A 14,554-nucleotide genomic window follows, 5' to 3' on the forward strand; every position below is an offset into this window, starting at 1 on the left:
TTTAATGTTGTGAATAAAATACATAATAGACAGGTAATCATTCCATATTTAACAAATCCTCTCTTTATGCCAATAAAATATGAAGATGAAAAATTGAATATTGATTCATTTCCATTTGATATACCAGATATTGGATCAGGAAATCCAATAGAAGATGAGAATTCATCTTATTCATTAAATAATGATACAGAGAACTTAAATAATCATCTCAATTCTACTCAAAACTTGTTAAATAATGTACAAGAAAATGATTTATTAAAAGATTTCTATGTCAATGATACAAATATTACAAAAGGGTAAGTTAAATTGAAAATTTTTCTTTTTTAATGAGAGAATTATAAATTAATTAATTTTAATTTTAAATAGTCAATCAGATACATCTTCAGGAGCTTTCAAATTAAGTCAGATAAGCTTTTCTCGGATGATTTTAATTATTTTAATAATACTAATAATAGCATAAGAGAGAAGAAAAGTATTATAATTAGAGATCATTATAATTATGTTTCTTCCTCTTTTTTATTTGAAAGAAAAAAAATTGATTATTGTGAGAATTGTTACTTTTAAGAGAGATATAAAGAAAGAGATAGAAAGGAGAGAAAGAAGGAAGAGGCGAGAGAGAAAAAATGAAGAAGGGAAAGAAAGGAAAAAAGAAAGAAAGAGAAAGGGAGAGAAATAAAGAAAGAAAAAGATGAAAAAATGAAAGATAAAGCAAAGGAGGAAATAATAATTGATAATGTAATATTTTGACAAATAGAGTTTGTCAAAACTGAGATCTGGCTACAATCTAACTACATATTTTTTTTTTCGTTTAATTACAGAATAAGTTTAAATACATTATTATATTACAAGTAATACTTTAATGTTTAAAAACATTAATGAATAAATAATATTGATTTCAGGAAGATATGATTTCGTTGCTATTTTTAATTAACCTCAGAAATTTCTTCTTCCTGAACATTATTATTATTATCATTATCATCATCATTAGCATTTTCACAAGAACGATTCAAATTCTCTTTGGATTTACTAATGGAACAACCATCAGAACTTTTGATTTGTTTGGATCCAACACATAATTTCTCAATGAATATTTTCTTATCAAATGGTTCATTTCCAATCTCAAGCTTATCAAGAGCTCTATTAATTTCATCTTCAGTCATTTTATCTCCAAATGTTTGTAAAAGAATGACAAGTCTTTTTCTGGTAATTTCAGATTTGGTTGATTCTAATGAAACTAAGAGTTCGTCTGAAGTATATTTATCAGTAGATGTTTTATTATAAGCCTTGAGAGCAGATTCCATATCAATATTACTAGTTCCAAATTCCTTCTTAAGTTCATTAGATTGAGCTTCAGTTGGAGAAAGTCCTAATCTATGTAAGAATTTTATCAAATCATCAAAATTACATTTTCCTGAAGAGTTTGAGACATTTCCAAATTCGATTTCATAAATAGTTGGTTCTTTCTTTGCAATAGTTGCTTGTCTAACGATCTCTAAAACGTCTTCAACAGATGATTCGTTTGCAATTTCTCCAGCTTCTGCATCAAATTCTCCATTTTCATTAATATCAATTTCTGAATATCCAGAATAGTCATCATCAGATTCTACTAATACTACCAATTCTCCATATTTAATGTCTTCTACTTGGATATCATGACATTTGACTAATATAGAATCAAGAGTTCTATTAATAATTTCCATTGCTTATTTGTTTAATATTTATTATTTGATAGGAAAAAAAATCGGCTGTGAGATAAGGATTCTGATTTTGATTTTATTTTTTTCTTTTCTTTTCTCTAATTTTACTTTAATTTGATTTAACCTAATAAATAACTTTAAGTTTTCAGTAGACAAACAACAATAATAATGATTTATTGTTAATATAAATATGTATTCAGATTTGAAGTGGTTTCTCTAATATTTGGTTGTTAAAAAATGATATAAATAAACTTTACTTCATCTATTTAATATCGGATTGTAGCTGAAAAGTTAGTTTCTAATCTCTTCAAACAAATCTTAATTTATTTGTTTATTTTTCCGTCATGCAGGCTTTTTTAAATTTAACGTCTAACTTTACTATTTAGTTATTTTCTTTTTTTTCTTTCTAAATATTAAAATTTGTAATGATTTTATGCAGTATACGTCTCTCACGGTCTTTAAATTACATTAATATAATTTTTTGTGTGCAAATAAAATAAGGTGTATCTTAGACATACCAGAATAATAAAATTTTACTGCTGGTATAAATCCAGTACTGCAGCTATTAGTTGTAATTTGGAAGTGGAATTTTTTATTGAAATAAATTTCGAATTGATTTATTAGATAATTTTTTTGTACAATTCTTTGTCAGCCTACTGATTGACAAAAAATTCAGGTTTTATATGCTTCTTGCAGATGAATAGATGGGATTTGAAATTATGAAAGCAGAGTAGCAATAGTAGTAGTATTATCTTAGTTCTAATATCAGAGTATTCTTGGGATTTTAAAATATATATATATTTTAAAAATTTATTCTAGCATTTTTTATATCCTTGCAATTAATTATTGCATGCCAGGAATTACAATGCGCGCGTCTTTTCCTTGTTAATTTAAAATTTGTTTAAGTTAAAAGAAAAATTATATTAAAAAAAAAACAGTTAAAAGCTTTGTTGAGATATAAGACAAATAAGCCATGGTATTGACAATATAAAAATTAGAAATAATGCCAATATTATTCTCAGCTCTCTTAAGCCCGAATAATAGTTAATTTTGAAACAATGTATTTATTAGTCTCTTAATTCTTAATCAGAACTTTGATAAATATTATATTATTGTTATTATTAATATTTTTTTTAAATTAAAATTTCACCATTATTATTACTGTTATTGCAATTTTCCACATGAAATTGTATATTACGTGCCAAAAAAAAATACTCGCAATAATATTTTTTGCATGTAAATATGCTGTCATGTGAAAAATGTGAACATTGAAATAAATTTAGAAAACTTAAAAATAAAGGGTATTGAAGATTTTAATTCAAAAGCAATAGGACTAAGACCAAAGCAAGAATAATTTCAAAATTTTTAAATCTGAAGAGGGATCTATTAATGTGGGTTAGTAGTCAAATATTTAATGTATTTTGCATGTATAGGCGAAATAGAAAATTAGCCGCTAGATCACACGAATAAAATAATTAGGGGTAAGTTAGAAATATAAATATAAATATAAATATATATATATATATATAAAGATATTGGATTCATATTAAAGATAAGACAATAGAGATTTATGTATATATAAGGGCTGATAATTTCAAAGGTGAAGTAAATAAATGTTGTTAAGATTAAAAACAGTATTATAATTATTAGTAATAACAGCCATAAGTACAGATTAATCAAACAAGTATATAGTGATGAAGCTAAGTAATGCATTATGTGGATTTTCATTTGTTATAATTTTTCTATTTTTTCTGGGAAATGTTGATGGTATACATATCAATAGAGAGTTACAGAATTTGAGTATTGAAAGTGAGGGAAGCATTAAAGGAGATGGCTCAATTGAGGGATCTGGAGATGATGTTAATGACAATAGTAATTCAACTATCAAAGTTGAAGAAGAGGATGAAAATAGTGGTCAAGGTTCGACAATAAACAATATGGATAGCGATAATAACACGACTACGGAGGTAAATGATAAGAACGAAACAATGGTTCAGAATAAGACTGAAGTAGATAATGTTAACGAAGATTCACAAAAATATCACGTATACAATGGAACTTTTGATATCACTAAAACATTTTTTAAGGATGGAGTTGCATATGACGGTAAGTTTTAGATTACTTTTATATGATTTTCATAAATTATATAAAATAATGTAACCAACTCAAACTAACTTAATTTTAATTAAATATAGTTGCCACGGGTTTACCAATAATTCCAAACTTAATGGACAAACTTAATGAAGATTATGATTTTGATGATATGCCTGTTTTGAAGAATGCTCTAGAAATAGAGATTGGGTGGATCATTATTGGAATATGTTTAGGGTTATTGGTTATTATGATTATCACAATTATTACAGTCTCTGTTATTAAGCACAGAAGAAATAGAGCCAGAAGGGAAGCTGAGGAGTAATTTACTATTCCTTTTATATAATTGTCTATCTCCTCTTTTTTTTAAACAAAAAAAAATTCATTATCTCATGATTATTAACACAAACTTGTGATTAACATAACATTTGAATCAAACAAAGCAATAATTATAACAGGAATTAAGAAAAATCTATGGAAGAAAAATAATTACATGCAAATTTTACCATTTTTAATATATAGTATTTAATATTAGCGCGCCAATGGGCTGACAATGGAATAATTTATATAATAAATTACTCAAAGGTAAATTGAGGTGACGAAAGTATTACAGGTTGTTAGTCAACAAAAGTATTAGAAAAAAATATTTGGATTAGAAAATATTTCATTCAAAGCCTCAGTCATTGTAGTCCAGTGCTTGAGGATGATCAGTAGTATATATTTAGAAAGGATCATCTATCTATCTATCTATCTAGAATTTTGAATGTAAGTCAGTACACTTATAAATCTTAAAATCTGAATCCCAGAGTTAATTATATTAGAAGTCACAAAAGTCTTATTTACTTTTGTGGGGTTTTGAGTCTATCCTTTATTTTTCTATTCCCTTTATTGTAATATTTTTCAAATCACTAAAGGTGCAAAGGCACAGACTTGCGGCTCGGCGCCATCTAAAAAACCGTGTTGTCTTTGAAAATTGGGACAACACACAAGAAAAGAAAGGATTTTGGAAGATATTGAGAGAAATCCAAAGGAATTGAAGGAAAACAAGAAAAATAAAATGGTGCAAGTGGATAATGAGAGAATGTTGGATGGTATTGAGTTAAGAGAAGGAGGAATAAAAGGAGATCAAGGATTAGAGAGAGTGAATAAAGGCCATTCAGGTTTAGGAGCGGGTGTGGTTGGTTTGAAGGATGAAAGCAAGACGGTTTTGAATGCAAGAAGAGGTCTGGTTAGAATGGTAGCGGACATTATCTTGGGAAATGATATGGCTAAACAATATAAACAAGGAAGTGCAGCATATTTGATTGATAAGATACAAAAAATATTAAGATTAATAAGTTTGGTATTTTCTTTATTGATTTTGATATTTATAGTTACTTCTAGAATTAACAAAGGAAGGAGAGATGTTTCTGGCTCATTTCCAGTAGGATCTTTGGGAAGGCCAGTAAAATTTGAGATGATGTTGGACACTTTAGAAAGTGAGCGTAGAAAGTTAGGAGGGGTGGAATCCACAGAAGAAAAAAGTAAGGGTAAGGTGGCAACACTTGGCGGTAAGGGAATTGAAGATCAGCATACTGATAATAATGAGAATCTGGAGGATTTTAATAGTGAGATTTTGGATGATCCAGAATATTGGGCTGATGATAACGATAGAGACTTATGGGAAGATGATATTGACGAGTATTATGATATGGAGATTGTAGGTTCAGAAAATGATGATAATGATGAAGATTTCAAAGTTAGTGATGCTGCTAACGAAAATGGTAAAGTAATTCCAAATGAAAGTAATTCTCAAGTAATACAAGGAAAAAGGAATAAGGGATTGAGATCAAAAGGAGTAGAAATCTCGTTACCTTCTTCATTGACTTTGTATGGTAGAGTTACAAAGGAAGATGCATATATTAATGGGGTTTATAATATTATTATAGAACAGAGTAAGGATGGAAAGAAATATCCGAAATTACATCATGGAAGAGCAATTTACAAAAAGGAAGGAAAAGCTAATGAGAATATTACGGCTCCAACCTTGTTTATAATATTTGATGGTACTCATGAATTTTGGACAATCACTTCAAGCTTAGATTCTGGTTCAAAGCCTTTAGCTTTTTTACCAGATCACGCACTAATACCTATAAGACATGTTGGTCCGTATGGTGCTCATTCAAACTCAACTTGGGTTTTCAGAAATAACAATGGTATTTTGAAAGATTCTAGTGTTCGTATTGTGGAGAATAGTTCAATTGAGTTTCCAAGAATACCAGTTCATATTACCAAGGCTACACATAATTGGCACATTAAGCATCATAGGGAAACTAGAGGTGGAACAAATTCTACTCAAAAGAATGGTAGTAGCTCTTATACTGATGTAAAAGTTTTTAAAGATCCCTATAAGTAATGAAAATTATTCTTGAGAATTTTAAATAATCGAAGTTAATGACTTATATATGTTGAATTATTATCAGACGAGAGGATTTAAATAAAGGGAGGAATTAGGTAGAAGGAGGAGAAGAAAAGAAATTTAGTGTTTTCAAGTATATATTTTTTCAAATTTAGATGCGAGTGTTGGTTAGTTGAATAAATCAACAAAATTTATCAGTACATTGTTTCTTTTCAATATACTCATTTTATTTAAAGTTAATTACAGCCAGCTTTTCCATTGTTATTATTATTTTTAAATAGAGAAAGATGAATGCTTATTTTTGTTTGCATTTTTTTAATTGCTTAACATAAATGCAAACTTTTGGGTATTATTTTTTAGTTTCTGTAAATAGTTTTAGTAAAACCAGATTTTTTGATTATTTTTTTTCATTTCTTCGTTTTATTCCTATTTTGAGATATTCTATATAAAAATTTATGACATTTCATTATTTTGCATTTAATTATGCAATGTGTGAATAAATAATTAAAAAATGCTATACCGGTGTTTTCATGTGGAAATAATGGCGGAAAAAATAAAATTATTTTTAAATTAATTTTAGGAAATAACCAAAATTTGAGAAAAAATGTCGTATGGGATTAATAATAGGAGGGGAAGTTAAGTTGTTATTAAAGGAGGATATACAGAGTGTGTAAGCTTATAAAGTAGGGGCCAAAAGATGTCGGATAGTGAGGAATCTTGGTAGGTTTTTATTAATTACTATTAAAAATTATCGATTTATTTACATGCACTAATTTAGGCATTCTTTTTCTGAGCCAGAAACATTGGAAGATATTTTCAAGAAAATAATTTTGGAATATGACCCGAAATTGGGACTAAATATATCAAAGAATGCAAGGACTCGGTCATTGGAATTAATTGATACATTAGTTTTACCGTTGAATAAGCTGGAGAAAAATGAAATTTCAGCAATTTCATTTCCAATGTTAAAGGTAAGTTTTGATGAATTTGGATTATAGCAAAAGTGGAGATAATTATAAATCTGAAGAAAAGTGAGAAGAAATAGATTATAAGAAACAAGTACTAACTTTTTCAATCTTAGACTGTTCGCAGGCTAGTGATAATATATTCAGATTCAGTCGATCATTTGGTTGGATTGCTTGAAGAAATTCGAGCATCTGAGAATGCAATTCTTTTTGATCTTTGTGAATTGGAGATAATTAGACATGGAATCATTGGGGACTTTGAACTTGACAAAAGTCGAGGCGGCGAGAATATTGTTGGGGATGTGGTTCATAATTTCAAAAGTTCAATAGAAAGACTTCTATTGAAAAATATTGATCTTTCTATTGTTGAATTTTTAAAGCTTTTGCAGTTGGAGGAACTTACTAATTTGCAAAGACTTGAGTTAGAGGATTGCGAATTTGACGGTATTAAACGAGCCAAAATTCTTGAAAGCAAAATAAAAATCTCGATAAATTCACTTAAAGAGTTGATCTGTATCAGAACAGATCCAATTTTTGCAAGGTTTTGCCCTAATTTGAAGGTGAGTTAGTTCAAAAGGAAAAAAAACGAAATATTAATCTCAAAATTCATTAAACTTCTTAAACATTTTATACTGCATAGAAAGTAATTTATGAAGCAAAGTTTCCATTAGAAGATGACATTTACGATTCATTCCTAAGATATAATAATGCTGAGAAAGGTATGGGTATCGAGTTTTTTGAGTTAAGAATACCAAAGAACGAGATTTCTGAACTTCAGTTCTTTGAAAACTTCTTCATTGGAAGTTTTCCAGATTTTGAAAATTTAAAGGAGCTTAGAATACTAGGAGATGCTCGAGATAACAAGGAGTTAAAATTAAAAGCAAGATACGAGGTTGTAAAACAATTGAGAGAAATTAATTTGAGATATCTTAAGGAAAGCTCTTTTCCAATGCTTAAAGTATTGGAATTAAGAAATATATATATACCTTTGGAAATATTGGACGATTTAATTTTAATGTTTTCACTGACAAATAATAATTCAAAGTATAAGTTTCAAAGTTATGAAATTGATGATAGCAAGTTTTTAAACAATTACCAAAAAGTTTCTGCAATTTATGATTTAAAGTTCGAAAATGGATCATCTAAAAATCATAATTATAATATTAACAAATATCAAAGTATGAGTATTCAAGAGGAGTCAGATTTTATGCTTAACTCTGACTATACTAGCTTGGGATTCTCTCATCCTGATGATATTTCTGGCCAGAAAAAAAACGAATATGAGCCTTTAGGTATGAAATTTAAAGATAAATATACTTACAGTAATAAATTTGATAATCATCATAATGGCAGCTGTAGTAGAAATTCAAAAGAGTGTGGGAACATTAATGAAAATAGTTATATGAATTATAAATTACAAATTCAGTCATTTTCTCAGCGTGATTCACAGGTAATGCAGCCATTTCTAGATATTAAGTCTTTGATAATCAGGATTTTTGAATCAAAAAAGAATAAAGTCCAAGAAAATATAAATAACGTCCTGTACTCACTAAATACAAAAGTATTAATTCTAGATAATCAATTAAAAGAAATGAAGTATCAGAGTATAACTGAAATCCACAGAAACTTAATTTCAAAAACTATTTTAGAATATTTGGTCGATCCACTTAAAACACGTTTGAGTATTTCTAATTCAAAGATAGTGCTTTCTTTGGGATTTGATAATTTGATTTATTCTGGATACATGTTGGGAGTGTTATTTGAATATCAAGAAACAATCAGGGAGCTCTCAGCATTATCATTTTTGATACCTATTGATTTCTTTTGTCAACTTAAACTTAATCGAATTCAAGTATTAAAAGTTTCACTATTTAAAGATAAAAACTTGGAACCTAAAGATCTTATTCAACTATGTGTTTGGATTGAGAAATATGGGAAAAATCTCAATTTTATACATATTAGAGTAACTGGATCAAGCTCTAAATGGGTACCTAAAGATACAGAAATAAAAAGACTTGTGAATTTATGGAAAAAAATGTGTCCAAGAACAGTTGAGGGCAAATATCAAGATCAAATCAAATTTGAATGTTGTTTTACTGATAATATATTTTCAAAAATGGATAACTTTTCCAAGGACTTTGAATTTGATACAGAGTCTGATTGATTAATATTAAATATTAAGAGACAAAAACTAACACAAATAACTTCAGCCTATTTAATAATTAAATGATAACATCCCCATTCTTGATACACAAAAAGTAACAAACGAAATAATCAAAATAACATAATTTTGATCACTGTTATTTACACCTAATCCACTGGAATATTTAAAAATTTTAAATTAATTAGCAGAGCTAATGAATTAATCCCAATCCGTAATTTTATTCAGAACTTCATCCTTTATTGTTTGGAGTTCTTCATCGGATTTCAGTCCGCTCAGACAATTATTGGAGAGTTCAGAGCCACAGCTAAAATGGGAAGTTTTATGGAAGATTTCCTCAACCTCACGCAAGTTCCTGACAAAGTTCTTTCTAAAAAGCATCTCCAGATTTGCAGAATAGTTCCTAGCAACCACTCCAGTAAAGGCGATAAGAATCTGATTATTCGTAATTCTTGTAATCAGTTCATGATGTCTAACTTTAATAGAAGATATGTTTTTGGTCAAATCTTTGATCTCTGAAACAATTTTAAGAATATCAGGATGCTTTGCCCAGCAAGAAACCTCCTGACTCCCATTTGACTGGAAGTGGCTTAAGAACCTTTTCTTATATTTGTTCCAGTTTCTTATCCTGGAAGGTCTTTCAGCAAGTCTCTCTGGAAGATTTAAAGTCCAGTTTATAGAAGGATATAACTCAGAAAGAAGTTTTAAAGTACTCTTTTTAAATTTTACAGTAAGTGCATCATACTCTTCGGAAGGAGCCCAAATTATATTTTTAGTTTCTTCTCCTTCTAAGAACGGAAACATTAATGGAATTTTTCGAGTATTTTTACCACAGTTCTTTGTAAGCTTTAACATTAATGTATAGACCTTATTTAAAGGCTCCATTAAAGTGTCGTATTCAAGATACAGCTTTTCAAGCTCATTCTTCTTCTCCGTAAAATATTTAAAAGAAGCATTGAGTTGTTTTCTATACTCTTTTTCCTTTTTGAGGAGCTTCTTATATTTGAATTTGGAGTGGCTATTGATAAATTGGACTTGAACAGCTGATGAGTAATCAAAAGAACTGGAGATACTTATAATTTGATTTCTTGAAGCTTTGAAGAACGGTATTGAATTAATTGAATCTGAGAAGACATTACTGGCCTCCTTTTCAGATGGGCCATTTCCATTACCAATATTAATAATGCCCTGAAGTCTCATTTTTCTACTATATACATGGCCATTATTTCTTAAATACTTATTCCTCCTCTCCTTATGACTCCTTTCTTCGTCAATATAAAGTAATTCGTCGTCTCTTTGTCTAATGAACTCTCTAACATTCTCTAAAAACCTGATCGAGAGAATATTTTGATGGAGTTCTAACATGAATACCTGAGTTTCACGGTCAAGCAAATTGTTTATAGAAGAGGAAGCATTATTAATATTTAAAGCTTTATCAGATGAAGAAATAAATTCGAAAATAGGTGGCAAAGAATATGGTTCATTTTTAAGTATTGGAAATTCAACAAAAACATCAGAGTCAGGATTTAAAGTGTTCAAATTCTCGTTTGGAATAATTACATGGTTATCTCCATATGGTTTCCAATCGGTATGCGGTGAAATGTTTCTCTCAACTGGCTTCCAAAAGTCTTTAAACATGGTGGAATTGTAAAAACCACTTTTCAAGCCATCATTTAGTGATTCCACTAAATAGCTTTTCACAAAATCTAAAAGACCCATTCTGTTTACAATGGAATCTTTATCATCTAAATACGAAAGAAAGTGTCTAAATTGAATATTTGGATACCTTCTAATAGTTTGTACAATTTCATATTGCTGATAAGTTTCCGTAAAGGAATAGTAATTGAAAAACCAAGATAAAGATTCAAGCATGGTTCTTGAATAAAGTGGATCAAGTATCGAATGAAATTCATTATCTGAATATGATGTAGTTATCAAATCAACAACAATATCCTTGTCAGTCTTAGCTTTACCAGACTGTAAACATCTATGTACGGCGTTTTGTATATCAATCGTTTTTGAAATAGCTCCATCACCAAATACTCCAATACCTGAAATTTCAGCTGGTTCAAGTATAACAGGAAATGATGAGCTAGATCTAATTACTGAAGGAATTATTGATCTCGGTACCTCTTCATTAAAATAATAAGACAAAGCCGATTTAAAGTGATATGCAAGAGCATTCCATTTAGGGCCTTTAAATCTCCTTCTATTTTGTATAAGGTGTCTCATGAATATAAGCATAGGGTAAGTTGAGCATAAATAATTTGGTAATTTTTTCCCTTCAGCAATAGCTCTGAAAATAAACAATGGTGCATTTCGAGATAAAGTACTCTTACAATTATGTACATTTTTATGTGTGAAGTTCTTCCATATTGAAGCTCCTTCTGTAGAAAAATGACTAGTCTGACCAATGTGATAGAATTGGCTCCAGATTGTATTTAAGGTTCCAATTGAAACTCCTGATGTGACATCCCATCTTAATTTAATTCCATGGTATCTATAAATGAAAGCAAGCCCATTTAAAAGTCCTGCAGTAAATGAACCTTTTGCTCCTCCTCCACTCACTGTTAGTATATAACATTTGGATGGTGAGGAATCCTCAAATTTTTCAGAGAATTTGGGCTTTAAATTAAATAACGTTTCAGAAGGAGGACCGTTGATAACTTTATAAGTTGAATTATCATTACTGGGATTCAAGTCAGTTTCTTGTTTGCTAATCTGATTATCCACATAGCCATGCGACCCCAAATTCATTAAATTGGTTTGGTATATTATTGGTTTAAAATAAGCGTTCTTTTCAGTTGGATGGTTTGTGACCCTTGTATCATTAATATTTAAAATATCACTTCCTTGGCTATTTTGTGTTTTCCCCAAGTTATAATTATTCGCAAATACTAAGAATGGTACTGAGTACCAAAATAGAATATACGTTATAAGTAACCTTGCTGTTAATAACTGACAGAACAAAGGTGCCTTTAAAGTACTTAATGCATGTTTTAATACTTGAGCCATTTTAGTTAATTTTAATAAACATTCAAACTCACTCTAAAAGCGACGGAAAACATCTGATTACCTCTAAAAGGAGATAAAATAATTTGAAGCTTTAAATACTACTGACTTAGATTGAAAAGTATTAATTATTTTCGGTTTTTTAAACCCTAGCTTTTAATTATTTCAATTGTTCTTTTTTAATAATTCGATACCCTTTTTTCAATTAATATATATAATATATAGGGCTACTAAAATATATATATTTATTGCATATTATTTATATATTAAACTTATTGGCGCCAAAACTTCGTTATTTAATATTTTTTTTTTTAAAAAGTATATAGGGTTTCAAATATGACGAGAAAATATGAGAAGTGGTGAGATGACTGGGTTGTAATTGAATTAAAAACTAGCAGGCTGATTTATAAGGAGTTATGAGTTTGGACAGTTTTGTGAATGAGAAAAAAGGGAAAAGGGAGAATGTGGATAGGTAGTTACGTGGTAGGTGATAGGGGTCAGTAGTTATTGAGGAGGAATGATTAAGAGGAGATTACAGGTATTGATTCGAGTATAGATTTCTGAAGATTTTTTTTCTTTTGATCTCCAGAGATCTTCTACTTTTTATGTTGTTAGATTACTCTCCGGAATTTGTTGTATAGTCATGGAAATTGACTATTTCACTTTATTATCATGAGGATATAGGCAGTTTAGTTTGACATGTACATACAATAGTAAACATAGGTATAGTGTAAAAATCTTTTTAGCTACTCTTCTTTTTTGACCTACTGGTTAGTTCTTAGTTGGTGCATTTGTGTGTGAGGAAAAAAGAGTTATATTTTTTTTATTAATGTGAGAATTTGGGAATAAAATTTTCCTTGCTTTTTTTTTAATTAAAAGTTTTGGCGGGAAGTCAGGGCTAAAAAAAGTCAAATTAAAAGACTAATAATTTAAAGAAAGGTAAAGTAAGGAATGAATTAGAAGGAATAAGAAGAGGATTGGTAATACCTTGCAAGGGAAGAGAATTAGTGGTAAGAAGATAGGATAGAGAGAGATATGGGAATTTCAAAGGTTGAAAGGCAACTACAATTCGTTCCACAGAGGTATTTAAGGAGAGGAGTATTTTCCTCGGTGGATTTGTCGAGTTCAATATATTCAGCTCTTCCTGAATTAGTATGTGTAGTTAAGATACCGGATGCGGTTTCGAAGGAAGTTAATGGCTTATTAAGTAGAGGGGAAAAGTTTCCATTTGGAATTCAGCCAACGCCTTTCGAGGACTTTCGTATTTTTGATATACATTTACTTGGACAAGATTATGTGGGGGTTTTGGTGGATCTTCCATGTAATATAGAGGTGTATAAGAGCTTGGATTGTGAGAGCATGTTTAAATCAAATAATTTGAGCCAAATGCTTTACATTTACGATGCAAATTCTTTGCCAAAATGGTTTATTACTTCACAAGGGCTGAACACTTCTTCTATATATAAGGGCCCTATGAAGTCTAATGTGATGTACTCAGACCAAACTTTTGTTTCTTTCATTAAGTATTTGAAAGAATCACTTCAGTGGGAATGGCCAGCTGGCCTCCTCCCAGCAAGCAGGGGAGTGAGATCCAGAAAATACAGGAATACTGAATTATTTGATATTGGTGAGGTTATTGAGGCTGAACAGGAGCTGCTTGATAGAGTTTCAATGCCAAGTCAAGACATGGTAACTATTGATGTTGTTTCCACTAAAGAAATGGATGAACAGATCCATTTATTTAAGCATGAACAGAAGAATTCTCCTTTTCCCATTGCATCCGTTTTTGATAAAAAAAAGAAAGCAACCTGTATGGGGATTATAGGAAAAGATGACGACTTAAGAGGCATGATTTCCAGATTTAAAAGAGAAGATTCTCAGAAGAAAGGTGCAAAGCAAAATACTTTAGACTTTGAAGATATTCAAAGTGATATCAGTGACGTGATTTTCCGCGAAAGCTCAGATGATGAAAATAATCCAAACAATATCTCTGAAATGGAACCTAGCAACTCTAGGATATCTGAGGAAAATTCATGCAAGATGACAAACAGAGAACATACATCGAGTAACAAACTAATCGTTTCTAACGACTTCAGCCTCAACGAAGACTGGGACTCACACGACTCCTCTAGTGACGATTAAGTTTACCTTCAAATGAACTCATCTAAACTTCAAACTTTCAAATTTAAAGCCACAAAAACAAAAACAAGTCGAAAATTTAAAATTAATT

General features: G+C 29.6%; 7 protein-coding genes across 7 annotated transcripts; 5 read left to right on the plus strand and 2 right to left on the minus strand.

Annotated features, from left to right (window-relative positions):
• Positions 1–66: 66 nt before the first annotated feature.
• Positions 67–300, plus strand: ELE39_000810 (uncharacterized protein; the record flags this gene model as incomplete). The annotated part of the gene is made up of 1 exon (XM_067343850.1): positions 67–300. The coding sequence occupies one exon, from the start codon at positions 67–69 to the stop codon at positions 298–300; it is 234 nt and encodes a 77-aa protein (XP_067202569.1).
• Positions 301–923: 623 nt separating this feature from the next.
• ELE39_000811 (myosin regulatory light chain) lies at positions 924–1,700 on the minus strand (the record flags this gene model as incomplete). Its single annotated transcript, XM_067343851.1, has 1 exon — positions 924–1,700. The coding sequence occupies one exon, from the start codon at positions 1,698–1,700 to the stop codon at positions 924–926; it is 777 nt and encodes a 258-aa protein (XP_067202570.1).
• Positions 1,701–3,391: 1,691 nt separating this feature from the next.
• On the plus strand, positions 3,392–3,814 carry ELE39_000812 (uncharacterized protein; the record flags this gene model as incomplete). The annotated part of the gene is made up of 1 exon (XM_067343852.1): positions 3,392–3,814. The coding sequence occupies one exon, from the start codon at positions 3,392–3,394 to the stop codon at positions 3,812–3,814; it is 423 nt and encodes a 140-aa protein (XP_067202571.1).
• Positions 3,815–4,845: 1,031 nt separating this feature from the next.
• Positions 4,846–6,183, plus strand: ELE39_000813 (membrane associated; the record flags this gene model as incomplete). Its single annotated transcript, XM_067343853.1, has 1 exon — positions 4,846–6,183. The coding sequence occupies one exon, from the start codon at positions 4,846–4,848 to the stop codon at positions 6,181–6,183; it is 1,338 nt and encodes a 445-aa protein (XP_067202572.1).
• Positions 6,184–7,872: 1,689 nt separating this feature from the next.
• On the plus strand, positions 7,873–9,315 carry ELE39_000814 (uncharacterized protein; the record flags this gene model as incomplete). Its single annotated transcript, XM_067343854.1, has 1 exon — positions 7,873–9,315. The coding sequence occupies one exon, from the start codon at positions 7,873–7,875 to the stop codon at positions 9,313–9,315; it is 1,443 nt and encodes a 480-aa protein (XP_067202573.1).
• A 198-nt stretch (positions 9,316–9,513) lies between these two features.
• On the minus strand, positions 9,514–12,327 carry ELE39_000817 (secreted of the alpha beta hydrolase superfamily; the record flags this gene model as incomplete). The annotated part of the gene is made up of 1 exon (XM_067343857.1): positions 9,514–12,327. One exon carries the CDS (start codon positions 12,325–12,327, stop codon positions 9,514–9,516), a length of 2,814 nt encoding a protein of 937 aa, XP_067202576.1.
• Positions 12,328–13,359: 1,032 nt separating this feature from the next.
• Positions 13,360–14,466, plus strand: ELE39_000818 (TAF7-like RNA polymerase II TAF7L; the record flags this gene model as incomplete). The annotated part of the gene is made up of 1 exon (XM_067343858.1): positions 13,360–14,466. The coding sequence occupies one exon, from the start codon at positions 13,360–13,362 to the stop codon at positions 14,464–14,466; it is 1,107 nt and encodes a 368-aa protein (XP_067202577.1).
• Positions 14,467–14,554: the final 88 nt, after the last annotated feature.

The sequence above is a fragment of the Cryptosporidium sp. chipmunk genotype I genome (assembly GCF_004936735.1).
Source record: "Cryptosporidium sp. chipmunk genotype I strain 37763 chromosome Unknown contig_14, whole genome shotgun sequence".
NCBI classification, from domain to species: Eukaryota; Apicomplexa; class Conoidasida; order Eucoccidiorida; family Cryptosporidiidae; genus Cryptosporidium; species Cryptosporidium sp. chipmunk genotype I.